Genomic DNA, 17,254 nt, shown 5'->3' with positions numbered 1-17,254 from the left:
TTCTGGAGATTTATTTTGATAGAAAAATACTTTTTCGGGAGAAAAAAAAATATGGATGCACTTGTTGTTCTTCCCTTCTCTTGCATATGTTTGAACAGCAGCTGTACAGTCAAATTGGTGGATGTTAATACACTGCTGTTTGCTGGCTATGAGAGTTCACATTTCACTGGGAGTTTCGTATTTCCCTCTTTTTGGGTCATTTTCTCATGCTGTGATTGTGCAAGCTGTATGACCTCTGTACAAGTCATAGCCCAACTATGATGTCAGCTTTCTTGACATCACATCATATCTGCATAAGGGCAACACTGATTTAGCAAACAGTTATTTAACAGTTGTTTTACTGGCAGACTGGAATGTGAAGTATGAATCGTAGTGTCATTTTGAGAGCATCCTGCATACAGTCATTCTTAAACTATTATAATCAAAATGGCATTTAGTCTTCAACTTCTTTCTCCATATGTCTTGTGGAATAAGAAAGAAAGAGATAACTTTCAGCTTCATTTAAAAAATTCTTTTGTTTCTTATGACATCTCTTGATAGCCTGTAATTAATTTATGTGTGGTAGGTATTATTGAGAACTTCTTAAGTATACTTCAAATGATTTAGTTTTTACATTCATCAAATGTGGAATTAATGCAAATTGGGTTAAGCGGAAAATGTGGAAGCTTAAAATATTTGTTTTCCTATAAATGCACAAAAGATGCTTTTTTCACATCTCCATGCTGTTCTTAATGCTGTGTTGGCGTGTCTGCTGCTTTAAATGCATTCAGCATTTAAAAGTATAAAGTATTTTTAGAATTTTGCTACTCCAAGTTGTAAATTATAAGTTAGTAATTGTGAATAATATTGCTATATAGGTCAAAATTTTAAACTTCTGTTAGGCATCAAACAGGAAACCAGGAAGTGGCACAATAAAATATGGCAGTAAGTACAGAAGATGTAGACTGAAGAAGGAGTAACATGTAGTTAAACATAGATAAGGATATTTTGCAGCTCTGATTGCAGAAATTAAATCAGAAACTGTTTCAGCCCTGACATGTTAAATTTTCAAGTAAAAATGTGATGGATCAGTTTCCATGTTGAATTATGGAACAGATTTCTTCATCATTCAGCTGTTCTATTTGTTCATTGTAGTCTGAGATGAAAAACACTGAAAAAGCTTACAGTAAAATACTTTTCTTGCATGACAAATATTTGCCAAGATTTTCAAGAGTCAAATATGAGATCTGTTCACAGCTTGGTTACGTGAGGATGTTTAAAGAAACAAAGCGAATAAAGTACATAGCTAGTCAAGGAATAACTGACTTTGTAGTTGATGGTTTTGTGTAGTCATGAAAATGTTAGAGGCTGTGGGGTTTTTTGTCTGCCACTTAATAATTTTTTATTCAAGAAAAGTGTAAGGAGGTTTTGCAATTTTAAATCTTGAGTGTTTTCTGTATATAAAAGTATATGTATTATGTCTCTATATAAAATATAATAGATCTCTGTATAAAAAATTGTGGGGTAAATTCTAAGGTTCAGAGTTGTACGCAGTTTATATGGAAATTCAATGTGTTACAGTATAGCACCTTTTAAAGTAGAAAATTCCCACAAAAATTCAAAGTAAAGGAATGAATAATATGATATTTAAAAGGTGGCTGAAAGTTTTAGTGTTCTAAGATGTTCTAGAAGCTTTAAGAACATTGCTCTGAATAGACCTCTAGGAGTGCATACTAGAGAGGGATGCTTATAGTGAGATATTGCCTACCTCTAATTAAGGCATCACTCTAGTTATTCTAATTATAGTAATATCAATAGTAGTGTGTAAATCATAAAGGCATAAGTTCATAGCCAGGTAAAAAGATTCAGTAGTTTCATCTTTAATATATTACTAATTGAATTCTCTTTGAACTTAATATTGGCTTGCGTGGTGAATATCTCCGTTCCCTTCTGTCAGTAATGAACACATCAGGTACCCATAAGTCCTTTGTTTCAGCTTCCATATTGACAAACATTTCTGGATCTAATTTCCAGGTCTGAAACATGGAAATTCTCACTTAGGCACACTGTTAGGTCCAGATTACTCTGAGCGCAGTACACCATCTCATTTAAAATTTTGATCCTGTGGTTTGTTGCATTGCAGGTTGGATCACAAAGAAAAGGGAGTTTTTTTTTTTGTTTTAAAAACCAAACAAACTGGATTTGCCTTACAGATATTTCATATAGCCATGATTCCATGTTTTGTTTATTTTATGAGCTAGGAAAATTGTAAGGGATATAAACTCTTACTTTTCTTTTTGCATCCTTAGTGTCTGTTGTTGTTTGGGAAGGAACTTCCCTCTAGCAAAATTATTCTGCAAATCTCCATTGAAAGGCTTTTTGTTGTTGTCCTGCATTCCAAGTGAGAACATCAGGAACCAGAAGTTTCCTAATGTAGTATATTAAAAAGAGCTTCTGATAAACTATTTTGTACAGCCATAAATGTGCAGCATTGGGTAAGACTAATGCTTGCTAAGTGCAAGAGAAACAGAAGTGTGCCAAGTAACTTCAGTGTAGCTAGTGTAATATTGCTTTAAATATTCTTCACTAAAATATTTTCTTCTCACAGAAGTCCCCATGAAAAGAAGAAGAAAAGGCGGTCTAGATCACGTACTAAATCCAGAGCAAGGTCTCCCTCACCATCCATGTCACCAGGCAAACCATCCACACACAAAAATTCTGTACATTCAACTAGTGTCTCTCCTGTGGAGAGCAGGGAATCCAGCCAGGAACGCTCCAGGTACCGTACTCTGTTAGTGTCTTACTGCAGTGCTGCTGCCTCTTGACTGTCAGGGTGTCTGTGACCAGAGTCTGTGTGTGTGCAATGTGTGCTTATCAAAAGTAAAAGTCATTAGGAGCACAGCACTGTCTGAATCAGTCTGATAAACATATTGGGTCTCTTTTGCTTTCTGGAGTAAATTTCTCAACCTTACAGGAAAACTGGTGCAGAAAATTCTACAACCTATTTCTAAGTTGGAAATTGGAAGCTTTCATGAAATGGGATAACTCTTTGAAGTAGAACTTTAATAGAGTGGTTTAAATTATAACATGTGTCAAGATTCATGATTAAATTATTTCTAGAATATAGAACAGCCCTGTTAAAAATTTTCAAGCTGCTGTTCAGATTTGTCGGAGCAGTTGTACAAGTGATTTTTCTGACCCTGACTTACATTCTCTGGTTGACTGAAAGAGCTGTTGACTAACATAGGAGAAACATGTACAATAAAACCCAAATCAAGATGGTGAGTGAAATGCATTTTCAAAACTTTTACTATAAATTTCTGATTTTATTTTTTTAGGGGAGTTTCTCAGGAAAAAGATGGTCAAATCTCTTCAGCAATTGTGTCATCAGTGCAGAGTAAAATCACTCAGGTACAAGTGGTCAAAATCAGAGTATATTGCCTAATTAAGTATGTCCAACATATTGCTTTTTTCTCTTACCGCCTTGGGCAATTCTGAACTTTGCGTATGATGTAGAGACATGTTCACTGTCTTTTTTAATCTGTTTGCTTATGGGAGCAACGGTGTTGTTGCTTCCCTAGGTGCTGTCCTTTCAATTTTCATCAAGCCTCTAAAGACCGAGCTAAATTCATTAGGCTGCAGTTGTATCCACTGTAAAGATGCTAAAGTCCATGTTATGCTGCAATACTCCCTTTATCAACAGCCCATCTTACCATGTAGAGCTCTTCACAAGTTTCATGGAAGAAGGAAATATTTAACTTTTTTCAATTGGATAAGCCAACTTTAAAGGGAAAATTGTCTTAATTATGCTTTGAAAAATTCACAGTAGAAAATCAGAGCTGCTTTTTATATTCTGATGTTTTTTCAGTGGATAATTTATTCTTCAATAAATAGATATTGTTCAAAAATATAGTTCTGCTATGGAAATAGTGGTAGTTGGAAATTGATACTTGTGGTCTAGTACCTTACATACAAAATTTGATCCATTTCTTATGACAAACCCTAAACAAGATTATTCAGGAAAAATAACAAGTATAGGCAGCAGAGGAAGAAAAAGGAGTGTTAATATCACAGCATTTCTTATGCTACCAAACAAATGCATGGGAAGTCGTGGTATGAGAAATGAGATACAAACTACAGCATGGTCTTCAAAGGAGAGTTAACATCCCACCCTTCAAACACGTATACCCTTCAAAGATCATTGGTTTATGCATTTTTGGGTTAAATGTTGCTTATGGCATAGCATTTCCTATTTTAGTATTAGACTGCTTGTTTGAAGTACAGCTGTAAGAGAAGGAATGGTTACTTAAGCAAAATACAGTTCTTGGTTGCTATTTGCAAAAAGTAAAAAATAGGAATGAAACTTAGATGAATTTTGTAAGATATTTCCCAATAGAGATGAGTTTATCATTAAGGGCTCCAAAAAATGGAATTTAACTAATTATTAAATTGTTGTGCTGCCATTGTCCTGCCTGACCCTAACTAAGTCAGTATTTTTTCTCATTCAGATCCTTCCATCTGTAAAGCAGAAGGAGTAATGATGCTAAATTCCCCTCTGGTGTGTTTTGAGAACTTCAGATGCAATATGCTTTAAAAGCACTAAGGATTTTATTTATGTTGCCTTTGTGAACAAATGTTCAAGTAACTCAGATTTATTACCAATACACACTTTTTATTTTGTCATCATTTTTTGCAACCCAGTTATTCAATGCCGTTTACATGAAATTTCATTTCTTTTTGTAATGCTGTTCCAACTGGCTGCTCAGACAAGACTGAGAGTCTGTTTGCTTTTACAGTCACTGTCATATGAAAAAATGCCTCTGCTGTGTAAATTTTTGGTTCAGATTTACAAACCAAGGAAAAAAACTTTCTGTTTTAGAGTAATTGTTACATTCTTTTCTTACCAGCTCTCTCTCTTTTTCTCTTTTCTTTTTTCCCATTTTAAACCTCCAGTGGTTAGTAATTGTGTGTTCATTACAGGATTTCTTTGAAGATGTGGTCACAGTTTTTCTATTCCAATTGATATGATTTCTGTGCTTTGTTGTGTAGAAACTGCTTGATATATTTATGCAGAGCACTGTTGCATTCTGGTAAAACCAGAATTCAGTTGCTGTCATAGGAACTTTGTCCAAATTATTTGACTCATTTAGCCTAGGAGCTAAACATTTGATAGTCATGAGTCCAAGTATCCCACATGACTGGAATGCACACTAACCCTTTCAGGTGGAGTTTTTCAGTCATGTGTTTTAGCTCTTTTCAAACATCAGACATGTTTGATCATTTTCCTTTTATTGTCTACAGGATCTTATGGCCAAAGTGAGAGCAATGCTTGCAGCTTCCAAAAACATCCAAACCAGTGCCTCCTGAGACCTATTGGAGCTGACCATCAATAAATTGTGAGAAAAGAACAATTGAAAAAGAACTGCCTCATCTCAAATGTACAGCTGAGTTTGGCTCACTTGGTTCACAACTCGCCTAATTTACCGGAACTCAAGAAGCTAAAACCTATCTTTCTGTACAGAAGCATCTCCTTGAAATTTCATTAAATTTTTTCAGCCAGAATATCTTTGAAAAGTTTTTGGGTTTTGTAAATTGATTTTTTTGACTAATTCTTCGATAACATTTTATGATCAGCAGTCTGTATGTGTATATTTGTAAATACTATGTTTCTGTGAAAAGTATTACACAATAATAAAGAAGGAAACGTCTTTCATTAGCTAGAGTTTTTGTGGAGTCCTTAATTGTTTGCAGTTAATTTTGTTACAAATTAATTGTTTTTTTATTATTTTCTGCTTTTTAATTTGACAGCTGTCTTTCCTGCTGACCATCTTAAGCTGAGAAATTCTGTTTATCTTCCTTCATGCACAGGATGATCTCAGAAAAATGCTTGTATACTTGGATGTCAGTAGCAGACAGTTTTTGAACAAGGCAAAATTTGTAGCTGGTGGCTGGTGGTGGTGTGACTGCAGTCCCTGCTGGGCTACCTGGTAACATCCATCACAGCATTTGTGTAGAGGCCCAGAGAAAGACACTGATGGAGTGCAGGGAGGGAGCAAAGTTCCCAGCTCTTTTTTCTGCAGGTATTTTGCAGCAGGAATGGTTGGGTTTCTTTCTGTATTATGGGATTTTGGGTGCATAGGAGAGAAATCGAGGGATGGTGATGCTCATAGGCAACTCTGCTGCTCGTGCCAGCAGTCAGAGCTGAGCTGAGGGACTTGGCATGCCAAGGGGGCAAGAAGACTGAGTGGATGTGCAGTCTAGCCCAGTGTGGGAAGGCAGGGAGGGGAACTGTGGTGGTGCCTAATGGATTGTCATTCAGAAATGTAGCATTTGCCTCTGGGAATGATGCTTGCATGGCTGAGCCAGGGGTGCTTGAAGTGAATTAGGCTGTATAATTTCAGGTTGTCTTTGAGTCAAAGAAAACTTTTGGAAATTCATTCTTTATTGATGTGTTTTCTCTTGCTTCAGAGACAGAAAAGGGAATTTCCTGCAAGGTGGAAAAAAACCCAACCAACTACTTTCCATCTTGCTTGTAAAAAGCGCCTCAAGATTTTTATGAATTCTTTGTTACAGATTGCCAACAAAGTTAATTGAAAGACTGGACAAAAACCCAGATTTTTTTTTCTTTATCAGAATCCTTGCCTGTGCTTTGCCTAAGAGCACTCAGTGCCTGCGCTATTGAATGTGTCCATGTGCAAAATGAAAATGGATTGCGGCTGGAAAGTTAAAGAAAAAAGCGACAAAAACTAACCTTGAATTGCTCAAAATAATTCTTGCATGATATCTTGTTGGCTTAAGGCTGACAGTACCTCAGATGTAGAAAACCAGCAATGCACCCCTTCTTTCTCTGATAACTGGAGAAGTAAGTGAAGAGAAGCTTTTGTTGTGCCCTCAACCCTGGCTGGCACTGAACATGCCCAATGTTCTGTGCTTTCTGTTGCTAATTGGGGTGGCCTCTTCCTGCTGGGGATCTGTTCCACACCAGCAACAGCAGGTCCTGAAGCCTTTGAGAGCCTCTGATGCCAGTTTGTGCCTGCATCTTCTCACAGCAGAGTGGTAAATTTATGAAACACCTCTGCTGGGAAACCACTGGCTTTTCTTTTGGTCTGGCTTTCGCAGTGCTGGAAGGAGCAATGATCCATGTTGAGAACAAAGAGGGAGGAACAGCTTCCAACATGCTTTACTGCATGGGAATGACAGTGGCACATCAGCTATTATTATTCACTGAGGGCACAGAGGCTGGCTCTGTGGGGGGATACTGCTGAGGTGAAATCTCCTCCACTATTTTCAATAAGAGATGTGCAGAGCATAAACAGGTCGGTATCTTTGACATGAGCAGGAGAACAGCGCTGGATTCACTCCTGTGTAATGCTCTGCTTTATTTACAGCAGCTCTTTATGTGTGCTCATGTAGCATATGTGCCCACGTTTAACAGCTGGAAATGCAGCATGGCCATTGGCCCTGACCTGCTCACACTGCAACAGGAGAATCGCAGGTTCGACAGGAAATCTGAATCATTCCTCAGGCTCCTCTCTTGGCTCAGCTCAAGGTTTGTGCAATTGATGTCATCCTTTGTCAAACAGCTTCCACACCAACAAACCAGAGCAAAAATAACTCCTGTCTCCTGCCTGCTACCTGATTAAGGTTTTTAAGGTCAAGATTCTTTCTTAGTAGCTATCCTGTAACTGCTACGGTACAGTCTGGTCTCGTTCAAGCCCTTTCAGGGCTGTTTTTGTACCAGTGAGTACAGTCCAGGTTGCTTTGGGGCTGGATGCTACCATTACATCCCAGTCACACTCCTGAATGGCAGCCAAGTTTCCTTGCCTGGTAAAGAAAATATATAGCAGCAAGTTTTATGACTTACTGAGGCTACAGATAGAATGCAAGCGGCATGTCTTTCTTAAGGTACATTCCTTTTCATTAGAGTGAACTGCATTTTGAAGTAAAAATGTTGTCAATTTTCCTTATGTGCTGAAAAGCACAGAGAATTAGAGGATATCTGCGTTGGAAGGGACCCATCAGGATCATTGAGTCCTGCTCCTGGGCTTACACAGGATACCTCAAAAATCCCACCATGTTCCTGAGAGCATTGTCCAAATGCTTCTTGAACGTGGGCTTGGTGCTTTGGCCGCTTACCTGGGGACCCTGTTCCAGAGACATTACCTCCCAGAAAGGCTGAGTTTTGTAGCATGAGGGGACTCTTATGCTGCTGCTGTGTCACTGCTGGGCCTGACAGCTCACTGACTCAGACCTGAGTTCAGTAGCCAGACCTGTTAATGTGCCCAGCACACCCCAAGCTGCTCCTGCTGCCCCCAGGCAGCAATGCTGCTGGCAGGGCCTGGATGGGAGCCTGGGAACCCCATGGGAAAATGCATTTGAAGAGTGGGGCAGAAGAAGAGGAGGACACATGGAAGGTGGAGGGCTCAGTATCACAGTCCAGCAGCCACAGGATTAATGCTCAGCTGCTTTTTGTCTTGCATGAAACACCCAAGAGACGAGAGTTAAAGGAACTAAATGGTGACTGAGTGAATGGTACTGGCACAGTGAAATCAGTTGTGTCAGTGGCTTTTGGGTGCAACTGGAGCCATCAGCTGCATGCTGGGGAAAAGGAAGGGGAAGAAACGTGGGTCTGATCATGCCCTTGGGGACATTGCCCTGAGCCCTGTGCTGATGTGCAGGAGACAGGGAGGCAGTGGGATGGGCACAGCCTGCCAGCACAGTGGCTTCAGAGCATGGAGAGAGCAGATACCACTGTTACCAATCTGCTCCTTTACTTCTGGGCTCATGCTTTTGAGGCAGGTTGGCCTGGACTGGACACATCACATGAGCTGAGGTGCCTTGTTTGATATTAATACAGTTGGGTCTTGGAATAACTTCTGCCAGACATTTATCATCTGTGTGCTGATTGCTGATATTCACCTCCCTTAGACCCAAGCGAGGTGCAAGAAGCCTGTAATCCTTTTCTCTCAGCACATTAGTGTAAAGCCTCATGAATCTCTATTAAATTTGAGAGAGAACATGAAGCTAGGTTGCAGCTGCCTTGTTGATTTTATATTTCCTCTCATTACAGCGCCTTGCCATGGAACTGAGAATTAAATGGCTAATAAGGCATCTGCTCCAAGCAGGAGTCTCAAGATTATGACAAAAGCATCTTACATCAGGGTTTAGGTTATTGGTTTTTCTTGCCAACACATATCATGTTATTAAAATCATTAGTGATACCTGATCAGAGGTAGTGACTGTCAAAGGCAGCTTAGCTGGCAGAGCAGGTAAGTAGGTGTCTCTGGACTTAGCTGGGTGCTGGAGCTGCATCTGGGAAGTGGCTGGAGCTGTGGGGCTGGGCAGCATCCACAGGAGGAGGACTGTGGAGGCACAGGGGCCTGGCTGGCTGCTGCTCTCTACAGAACCTGTGACTGATAAGCTGAAATCCTTGAAGAAATAGATTCTGAAAGAAACTCAAGTGTGCTCTGTTTTGGGGTGGCAGATGGAAAATGCACTAAAACATCTCCCAGTCTCCATCTGGAAGAGCGATGCCCAAAGGGAAAGGAACCCTCTCTGGGAGCAGGAGGCAGGGCCCGGGTCAGACTTACTGTCTGACAGGGAGTTGGCTGTGGGCCTGGGAAGTGGTAGCAGTCCTGTGGCATTTTGCACTCATTCCATAAGGATGGGATGAAGTGTAATGTCACCAATTTTAGGGATTAATTAGACTCACATTTTGTGGTATAGTTAAAATACTGTTAAAAAACCAAAACAAAAAAAAAAACAAAACAAAAAACCTCTGCAAGAGATTTTCTGCTCTGCTCTAAACCTCTAGCATTGTGTGCCTCTAGAGAGACACATTTGTACCAGCAAAGACAATTATGACTGATGGGTTGGTGTGATTGGCATTACTTGGGTTTTTTTTCTTCCCTGTAGGTGATGTTCACTGTTAAAATTGGGCTTTACTGTGTCAGAAATCATTCCAAGGCACAACCTTAGTCCCTGCTTTTGATTTTTCCACATAAACACCAATAGGAGGAGACTGGAGCTGACTGATTTTGGGGAGGACTTGCCTGCCTTCTGGGTCCTGCAGAAGGGTTCAACTCTTTCTGCTCTGTAAGTTCCTACTCCTCCTTCTCCCTCCTAGCAGTTACCACAGGCTGATGTAAGTGCTGTCCAGCCTTGAATGCATTATACAGATATATTTCACCCCTTTAAAATGCTCAGTATGGAAGGAACAGTGTGCTTGTCCTCTCTCAGCTACTCAAACACTCCTGCCTCTGTTTGCTGAATGCTCCAAGTCTTCCTCTGGGCTTTTCTTCCCCCTCCCCTTGGAAAGGGAGATCCTTGTTTCCAGGATATAGGACACTGTAGGATCATTTCCAGCACACTTCAGAGAAGGGGCTTCAAGTGAATTTGTTTGTTTCAAGAACCTTGGCATGAGCACCAGGCCGGTCCACCCTTCATCCTCACTTGAGACAGTCTTGCCATAACCTGGCCCTCAAATGCTGCTTATGCAAATGCTCCTTTGCATAGCTAATGGCTATTTATTAATGCTAACCAAGCCAAAAGAAGTCACTGCTTATTAAAACTGCATTGCCTTCCCCGGCCTTGAATTTATCCTTGAAGTCTAACTTAAAAAGATGCTAAGAGTCCCCAGGTGACTGTTACCTTGACTCAAAGTGGCTACAAAGAGTTTTCCCAGTGACCTGGCAGAACTGTGCAAGCTGCTTTTGCTGGGTTTTTACTCTGAATCTCCCAGTTTTACCCATGTGAACATGTTGCCATGTTTCTCAGGCTGCTGTTAACTCCACCAGACCAGTGTCTGTCAAGAGTCTTTGTGCCACAGCTGTGTTCTGGGATATGGAGGCAGGTACCACGTGTCTAAGACGGGTACTCTCTTCACTTCCATTTTAAACATCTAATTCTACCTTCAGCAAGGTTGGTCTTCACCCCTTCCCCTTTGCTCCCATCAAGCTAGTGTTAAACACCTTCCGCATCTTGCCCCTTTTGGTTTTAACATGCTCAGATTAACAATGACCGTGTTCAGTGGGTAGGAAAGAATATATATATATATATTCCACTTGACTTTGCTGGTGCTCTTCAGGTCAATAGGAAGAAATTTTTCTGGTGATAAAGGGAAAGGCCATTTAAAAATAAAGCTGTGACAGCCTGTGCTGCCAGCACATGAACTGAAAGGATGAGTTCATTTGGGGAATGTTACCTCCCCTCCTGAAATACTTTACTATCTGTTTCTAATTACAGCAGGACTCAGAGAGCAGGGTGATGTTGATGGCCAAGATGAAGAGCAATGGAGAGGCTCTAAAGATCAGGAGAACTGAGTTTCCAGCTCTGCCACACAACTCTGGGCTGATACCTTGGTCTGGAGGAGTCTTGTGTTCTGTAGGCAATGGCCCCAGGAAGGGAACGTCTGGCTCAGAGGAAGACAGAGGCTCCCAGAGCTGGCCCTGCTGTGTGGGCAGCCAAGACAAGGCTGGGGCTGCAAAGGCTACAGGACACCTGTGCTGGGGCAAAGAGCTGAGCTGCTTTACCCTGGTAAAGATATAGCTGCTGCTATATTTGCCATATCTTCTAAAACTGCCATAAAGACAGGTGACAGATGAGCTCCTCACAGAGTTTGGGATCCCTTCCTTGCTGCTCTTTGTAGACATTTCTCTTTCCTCTTCCCCTCCACACACTTATATTTTTGTGGGGTAGGATGCTAAATTCGGTAGAAGAAAATCATGGTGTGGCTGGGGCAGCAACATCAGGACAAAGCTCCCACCAAGGGCTGAAACCAGCGCAATGCTGCCTGCTGGCCTTAAGAGAACATCCTGACAGCATCAGGTGAAGGGAGAGAATGGAGTGGGATGTGAAATCCATGTCTGGCATGGCCAAGAGCCAGAGGTGGGGCTGACTTGAACTGGGACAAAATGTTCTGTGACTGTCTGGGGGGTGGTAAAATCTGGAGCCCTCTGCTCCACTGCATTCCTGTGATCTGCCCTCATGTATGCTGGAGAAGACAGGAGAAAAGGCACAACTCAACCAGACTCCATATCACCAGAACAATGATAAAATGCTTGTCAGGAACACTTCTCCCAGTGTCAGGCTCAGGAGAGCAGCTTGAGGCTGCAGTCTGCTGTCATGCTGGGATAGGGACCAATTCCACTCCCTGCTTCCCTACAGAGTTGTTTGCTCAGGCTCTGCAAGGTGGCAATTGCTGGAGCTCTGGGGTGTTGCAGCAGCTTGTAAAGGTCAAGACAAAATCTCTCAGCCCTGTGTTTGGTTTGCTTGTTATTAGCTGGGCTGCCAGGGCTGCGCTGCACAGGGCACCGGGGCCTCTGTGTAACTCCCAGGGTGATGTCCTGGCTGTGCATGGGAGCTGCATTGCTGTTTCACAGGGCAGGGGCACACAGACATTTTTTTCAGAGGTACAAAACGCAGCAGCTCTTAAAAACCCCCACAGTCACCCCAAATCCCTCCTAAGCCCATAAAGCAAGACTAGAAGAACCCCCAACACAACTGGCATATACGATTAGGCTCCACTTTTGCCTCACTGCCAGTGCCCAAGTTTAGCACAGCAGTTTCCCACAGCTCCACTCCCGTTGCTCACATTGGGAGCAGAGATGTTGCAGTAATGGAAGATGCTCAGGATAACTGAAGATAGAAGAAGGTACTTCAGTATGGGGCCAGCTAAAAGTCCTGGAGTTATCACACAATTAAATGAGACTTGTACCTTAAGCACCTGAAAGTCTCATCAAATATAACCTGCTCATGAAGGATTTGCAATTTATGTTGAAGTCTCTGAATGTAGCCGTTAAACTTTTTGGGGACCAGCCTGATGTGCCCACTCTAAGGATATCTAAACATGTCACATACCAGCTTTACTCACTGCATTATAATAGCATTCAACAGGATTTAAATTAGCTTCAGCACTCTAATCGTGTTGCTACTATAATAGCAGCAAGATAACTCCCAGGCGTTGGTTATGTAGCCTCTGAGGGAAAGAGATTTCAGATGTGTTCAGCAGAAATGCACCGTGTGAGCCATGGTTATAATTTCATTAACAGGATGCTACTCGGCTCCTACTGGGAGTTGGAGGAGATTAGCATTATAATGGGGATCAGAGCCTTTCCTTGTGTTTGCACCGATCTCCAGCCTGCAGGAGAATGAGCTGTCAGAAGACGTGATCCTCAGACCTCTAGCCTGGTATTTGACACAAACTTGAAGCTTCTTAGAACGTGCTGAGCTCTGCACAGCCTCTGCCTGGAGAGGCAGTGCTGCTGGGGTTTGGGCCATTTGCTGTGCTACAGGCTCTGGCATCCCATGCTCCAGCCAAGGGTTGTTCTCATCCTCATGGGCCTCCCGCAGCGAGGCCAAGCTTACAGTGATGGTCAGGGCAGCTGGGGACTGGTTTCAGTGGGACATAGTGGGATGCTGGGTGGGAGGTGAGGAGCCAAGTACCAGCATGATGTACCTGCCATCGCTCGCTTCCTTGGAACTGCCTGTCCTATGGCAGGGGTATGCTTCTCAAAGGCCAGGGCATATCCCTTGCAGGACAAATCTTGACTAAACACTTAGGCACATCCAGCTAGATTTGAGCTGCTTACAGAGAGAAGAAGCCTAGAATGACTGCCCAGGTGCCTCCAGCATCCTGGAAACCTTCAGGTCACCTCCTCCTTCCTATGCATGGAGACTGCAGTGTCCAGCTTTGGGGAAGAACAGGTGGGTATCCATGCTCTGAAAGGTCTGGATGCTTGCCAGGGAAGACTTACAAGTACTGACCTTTAACTCCTTACCTGCTCTGAGACAGGAAAAAGCAGCCCCAGCATGCCTGAGCTGCAAAAGGCTGACCTTTCCAAGAGCCCCTAACACCTCTTGCTCAGATTATTGTGCCATCTCTGGCTGTGAACATCATGTTGAGCACTCAGTGTGCATCCTGTGGGAAACCCACACAGCAGCTGGATGCATTGGCATCACTGACTATGCACATGGGAAAGACACGCATAGCCCATGCTCAGCAGGCAGGAGAACTGGGACAGTCCAGCCAGGGTGGCCCCTTGCCATAGCCTGACAGCTTCCTACAGCCGACGTCCCAGCCTTGCCACCAGCCTGGGGATACTGCAGAGAGCAGTGGGAAGAATAGGCCTAAATGTCTCCTCTAACAGAACTGCACCAAAACTCACACCCAGCATGGGTTTCCACAGGTGCATTTAACCTTTGTAACACAGCAGTGACAGATACCCACCACACAACTCCAGGCAGAATGGAGGCAGGAGTTTTCCAGGAGCTTTCAAGCAGTTCCTGAGCATTTTTAGAGATCACAGCAGCCCAGTCCCAGCACAGGCCCTGCACCATGTTTACACACACACAAGCTCCATGGGAGCAGCAGGACCCCAGGAGGCGATAGGGGCCTGTAAGAACATCAGCAGGCCCAGGGCACAAAGCTCTCTGTACTACTTTTCCTATTGCTTTTTTAAGTAGACCAAGTTTAAACAAGGTTTCTCTGGGATTTCTTCTGGAACTCCATTGTTTCTCCATTGCTATGGCACCATCTCAAGTCCTTTCATGTGAAGGAGACCTCTGAGGCAGTTGGTTTTGCTGAGCAGATTTCTCACCTTATCACTTAACTCCCATGGTTCATTTTCCTCAGCTCCTTTTATACATTTCAGCCCAAAACACAGGATTTAATTCAACCTGTCAGGGTCAGACCCAGCAGGTTCACCCCAGCTTGGGACTCTCACTGGGAGTCATTACCCCAGGAAAGAGCTGTCACAGCCAACTGGAACACCAGGGCTGAGACGTCCTTGGAGGCATTTTCTATCTTTCAGCAGTGCTGGACATGATGTGGTTCTTGAATTGGTCTTTGCATTTCAGATATTCAACTTTTTTCCCAGCTGCCTCTGCCACTGGCTGCTCTGCATCTGATGGATGGGAACCCATCACAGCTGAAGCCCCCAATGCTGATCTCTCCAGCCTTCCCCTGCTTGGGAGGTGTTTCTTTCCTCTCCCAAAGGAAATAATTTTAAAAGCCAAATTTTAAAAGGAAAGTGATAAAGCTCAATTCAACTCTCTTATTTATTTTGAAAAAAAAAATTGAAATATAAATGTGCTCGTCATCTCACAGTTTGTGTGCTCTTGCCCTACCTGTGCAGCTAGGGCTGGAAGTTCAGAGATCATGATGGAGCTCAGCTGTTCTGGGTATCATGATGAAGTTCAGCTGCTCTGGGGCAGAGGGAAAACACCCTAAGAATTCCCAGCAAACTACTGAGAGCACATTATGTGCCTGATGGCTCTCTCCCTTCTCTACCTTGACTGGTTGGACCCTGCACTACAGGAGAGGGGAGGCATGAAGCAGGCGTGGAAATGTGTCTCGGGGAAATGGTACAGGTAAAACTGAACTTATGTGCTGTGTAATTTCTACAGGGGTGTGAAGTGTGAGGAAAAGTGACATGGGAAGGGGGAAAAGTAATCTGGAAGAGCAGTTATTAAGGGACCAGAAAACGAAGTAACTCTAAGTAACTCTGCTTTTTCAGGGTGGAATTTTTTTTCTAGATGTCTGGAGTTGTCCTTTAAAGAAAACTTTTAAGAAAATTACTAAAGCTTAAAAAGCCCTTTTCTTCTTTTCCAAATGAGATTTTTCTCAAGCATCTAACACTCTCAGATAAAACAATAACTTTAAACTAGGTTCTTAGCATGTCTGATAATTTTTTTTCTGTAAACTCTGCACAGGATTTTGCAGTTGTGTTTCCTGTTGTTTTGTCACTCAGTCCTTTCTGGGGGCTGGTCACTGGCTGCTATGGCGGTGACACACCTGACAGCTCCTTCCCTGGAGCATTCCATAGCACTGGATCCCCAGCAGAAGCTGGGGATCTGTGGTGCTTGAAGCAAGATGTATCTTGTTTGGGAACTGGGCAGAACTGTGGAACTGTGCCTGGGCTGGAGTGATAGGGCCGCAGCTTTGCCCAAGCAAAGGGACACCTGGGTGCTAAGAAGTTGCAGAAACTTCATTATTTCACCACTGCCTCCTCATTCAGTTCTGGTAAACTAGAAAAATTCTACGAGGGCAGTATTTCTTGTGCCATCAGGTGCTGCAGGATGTCCCCACGTGTGTGACGCACTCAAGAGCAGCCAGTGCTGTGTCCCATTACCAGTCTGGATAATTGCCATTTCTTTGGCTTCCTTTGGATGTCAAATTTCTTGCAGACAGCTGGGAGGTGCTGAGAGGGAAAGCCTGGTGCTAGCTGCATGCTGAGGGTTCCACGAGAGCTCAGCTGGGAGCTATAGAACAGCAGGAAGTCTCTCCAGGCTATTCCCTGTGCAGAGCCAAACAAGGGCTGAGTGAGGCTTCTGCTGTGTTTCTGCACAATTTATGTACATAAATGTTCTATAAAGCAGTGGGACTGTTTCCCTCCTTTTGGTTACTGGTGCCAATAAAAGGAGACCTCTCTGCTACCTCTGAAAGAATTCTCAGCTCTCATACAATAACAAATTTTTTCTGTCTCCTTGATTGTGGCTGTAAAGGTTGTGCAGCCTGTGAGGAAAAGCAAAAATCTTATGGTAGGGTGGAGCGAAAAATGAAAAACATCCAACAAGTGAAACAGCACTGCAGTTACAGGTGCAGAGCAGGATCTTGGCAGGGCCAAGCTGCCCTAGGGTGAAAGATGCTCTTGTGCCCCCGGCTGGGTGGCTGGCTCTGCCCCAATACCCTGAGCAGATTCCCCCAGGGCAGGGCTGGTGCCAGTTCCAGGTGCCCTTGGAGCAGTGCTCCAGGAGGGATGAGACAGACCCCAGTCTCTGCCATTGTCTGAGTGACTACAAAGTGCCATTCGTGGAAGGAGACATTACGCAGGTGAATTCCTGTGCTGAGCCAGCATTCCCACATAAATTGCATTACAGGTAGGAATAAGCTTAATTGTACCTAGTATGTTTTACTGTCAGGATATAGTCCACTTGTCCTGGGCAGGAAAAGTTGCTCCTTTCCCCTGGGTGAGGACTTGCGTTCACTGAGAGCTCCTGAATGATGGCTCTGGCAGGATGAGGGGTTGGTATTTGGTACAATGTGCATGCTGTGGGGCAGAAGGTGGGTGTTGAAGTGCTGGAAGCAGCACACCCTCACTGAGCCCCCCACACCCCTGTCCGTGCACACTCTGGCTGCTCTCACACTCAGGCCAGCTCAACAGAGCATAATGATCTACTGGGGTGGTCAGTTCTAGGGTGTTTCCTGAAAGGCAGTGGAACTGGGACCACAGACCTTTGCCGTAGCAGCCTCCTTCCTTCCCACAGACACAGCACC

At 43.3% G+C, this 17,254-nt stretch overlaps 1 protein-coding gene across 4 annotated transcripts in view; it reads left to right on the top strand.

The window, feature by feature from the left end:
• Positions 1-5,701, top strand: part of SFSWAP (splicing factor SWAP) — a 36,484-nt gene extending 30,783 nt beyond the window's left edge. For all 4 annotated transcript variants that reach the window (XM_058037305.1, XM_058037308.1, XM_058037307.1 and 1 more), the window contains 3 exons: positions 2,588-2,758; positions 3,318-3,390; positions 5,281-5,701. In XM_058037305.1, the coding sequence (XP_057893288.1) occupies positions 2,588-2,758; positions 3,318-3,390; positions 5,281-5,346 (310 nt within the window). In that variant the 3' untranslated portion in view covers positions 5,347-5,701. The remainder of the gene's footprint in view (positions 1-2,587; positions 2,759-3,317; positions 3,391-5,280) is intronic.
• Positions 5,702-17,254: the final 11,553 nt, after the last annotated feature.

The sequence above is a fragment of the Melospiza georgiana genome, chromosome 18 (assembly GCF_028018845.1).
Source record: "Melospiza georgiana isolate bMelGeo1 chromosome 18, bMelGeo1.pri, whole genome shotgun sequence".
In the NCBI taxonomy this organism is placed as follows: domain Eukaryota; kingdom Metazoa; phylum Chordata; class Aves; order Passeriformes; family Passerellidae; genus Melospiza; species Melospiza georgiana.
Note: the sequence above shows the minus strand (reverse complement) of the source record. Positions and strands in the feature narration are given on the sequence as shown.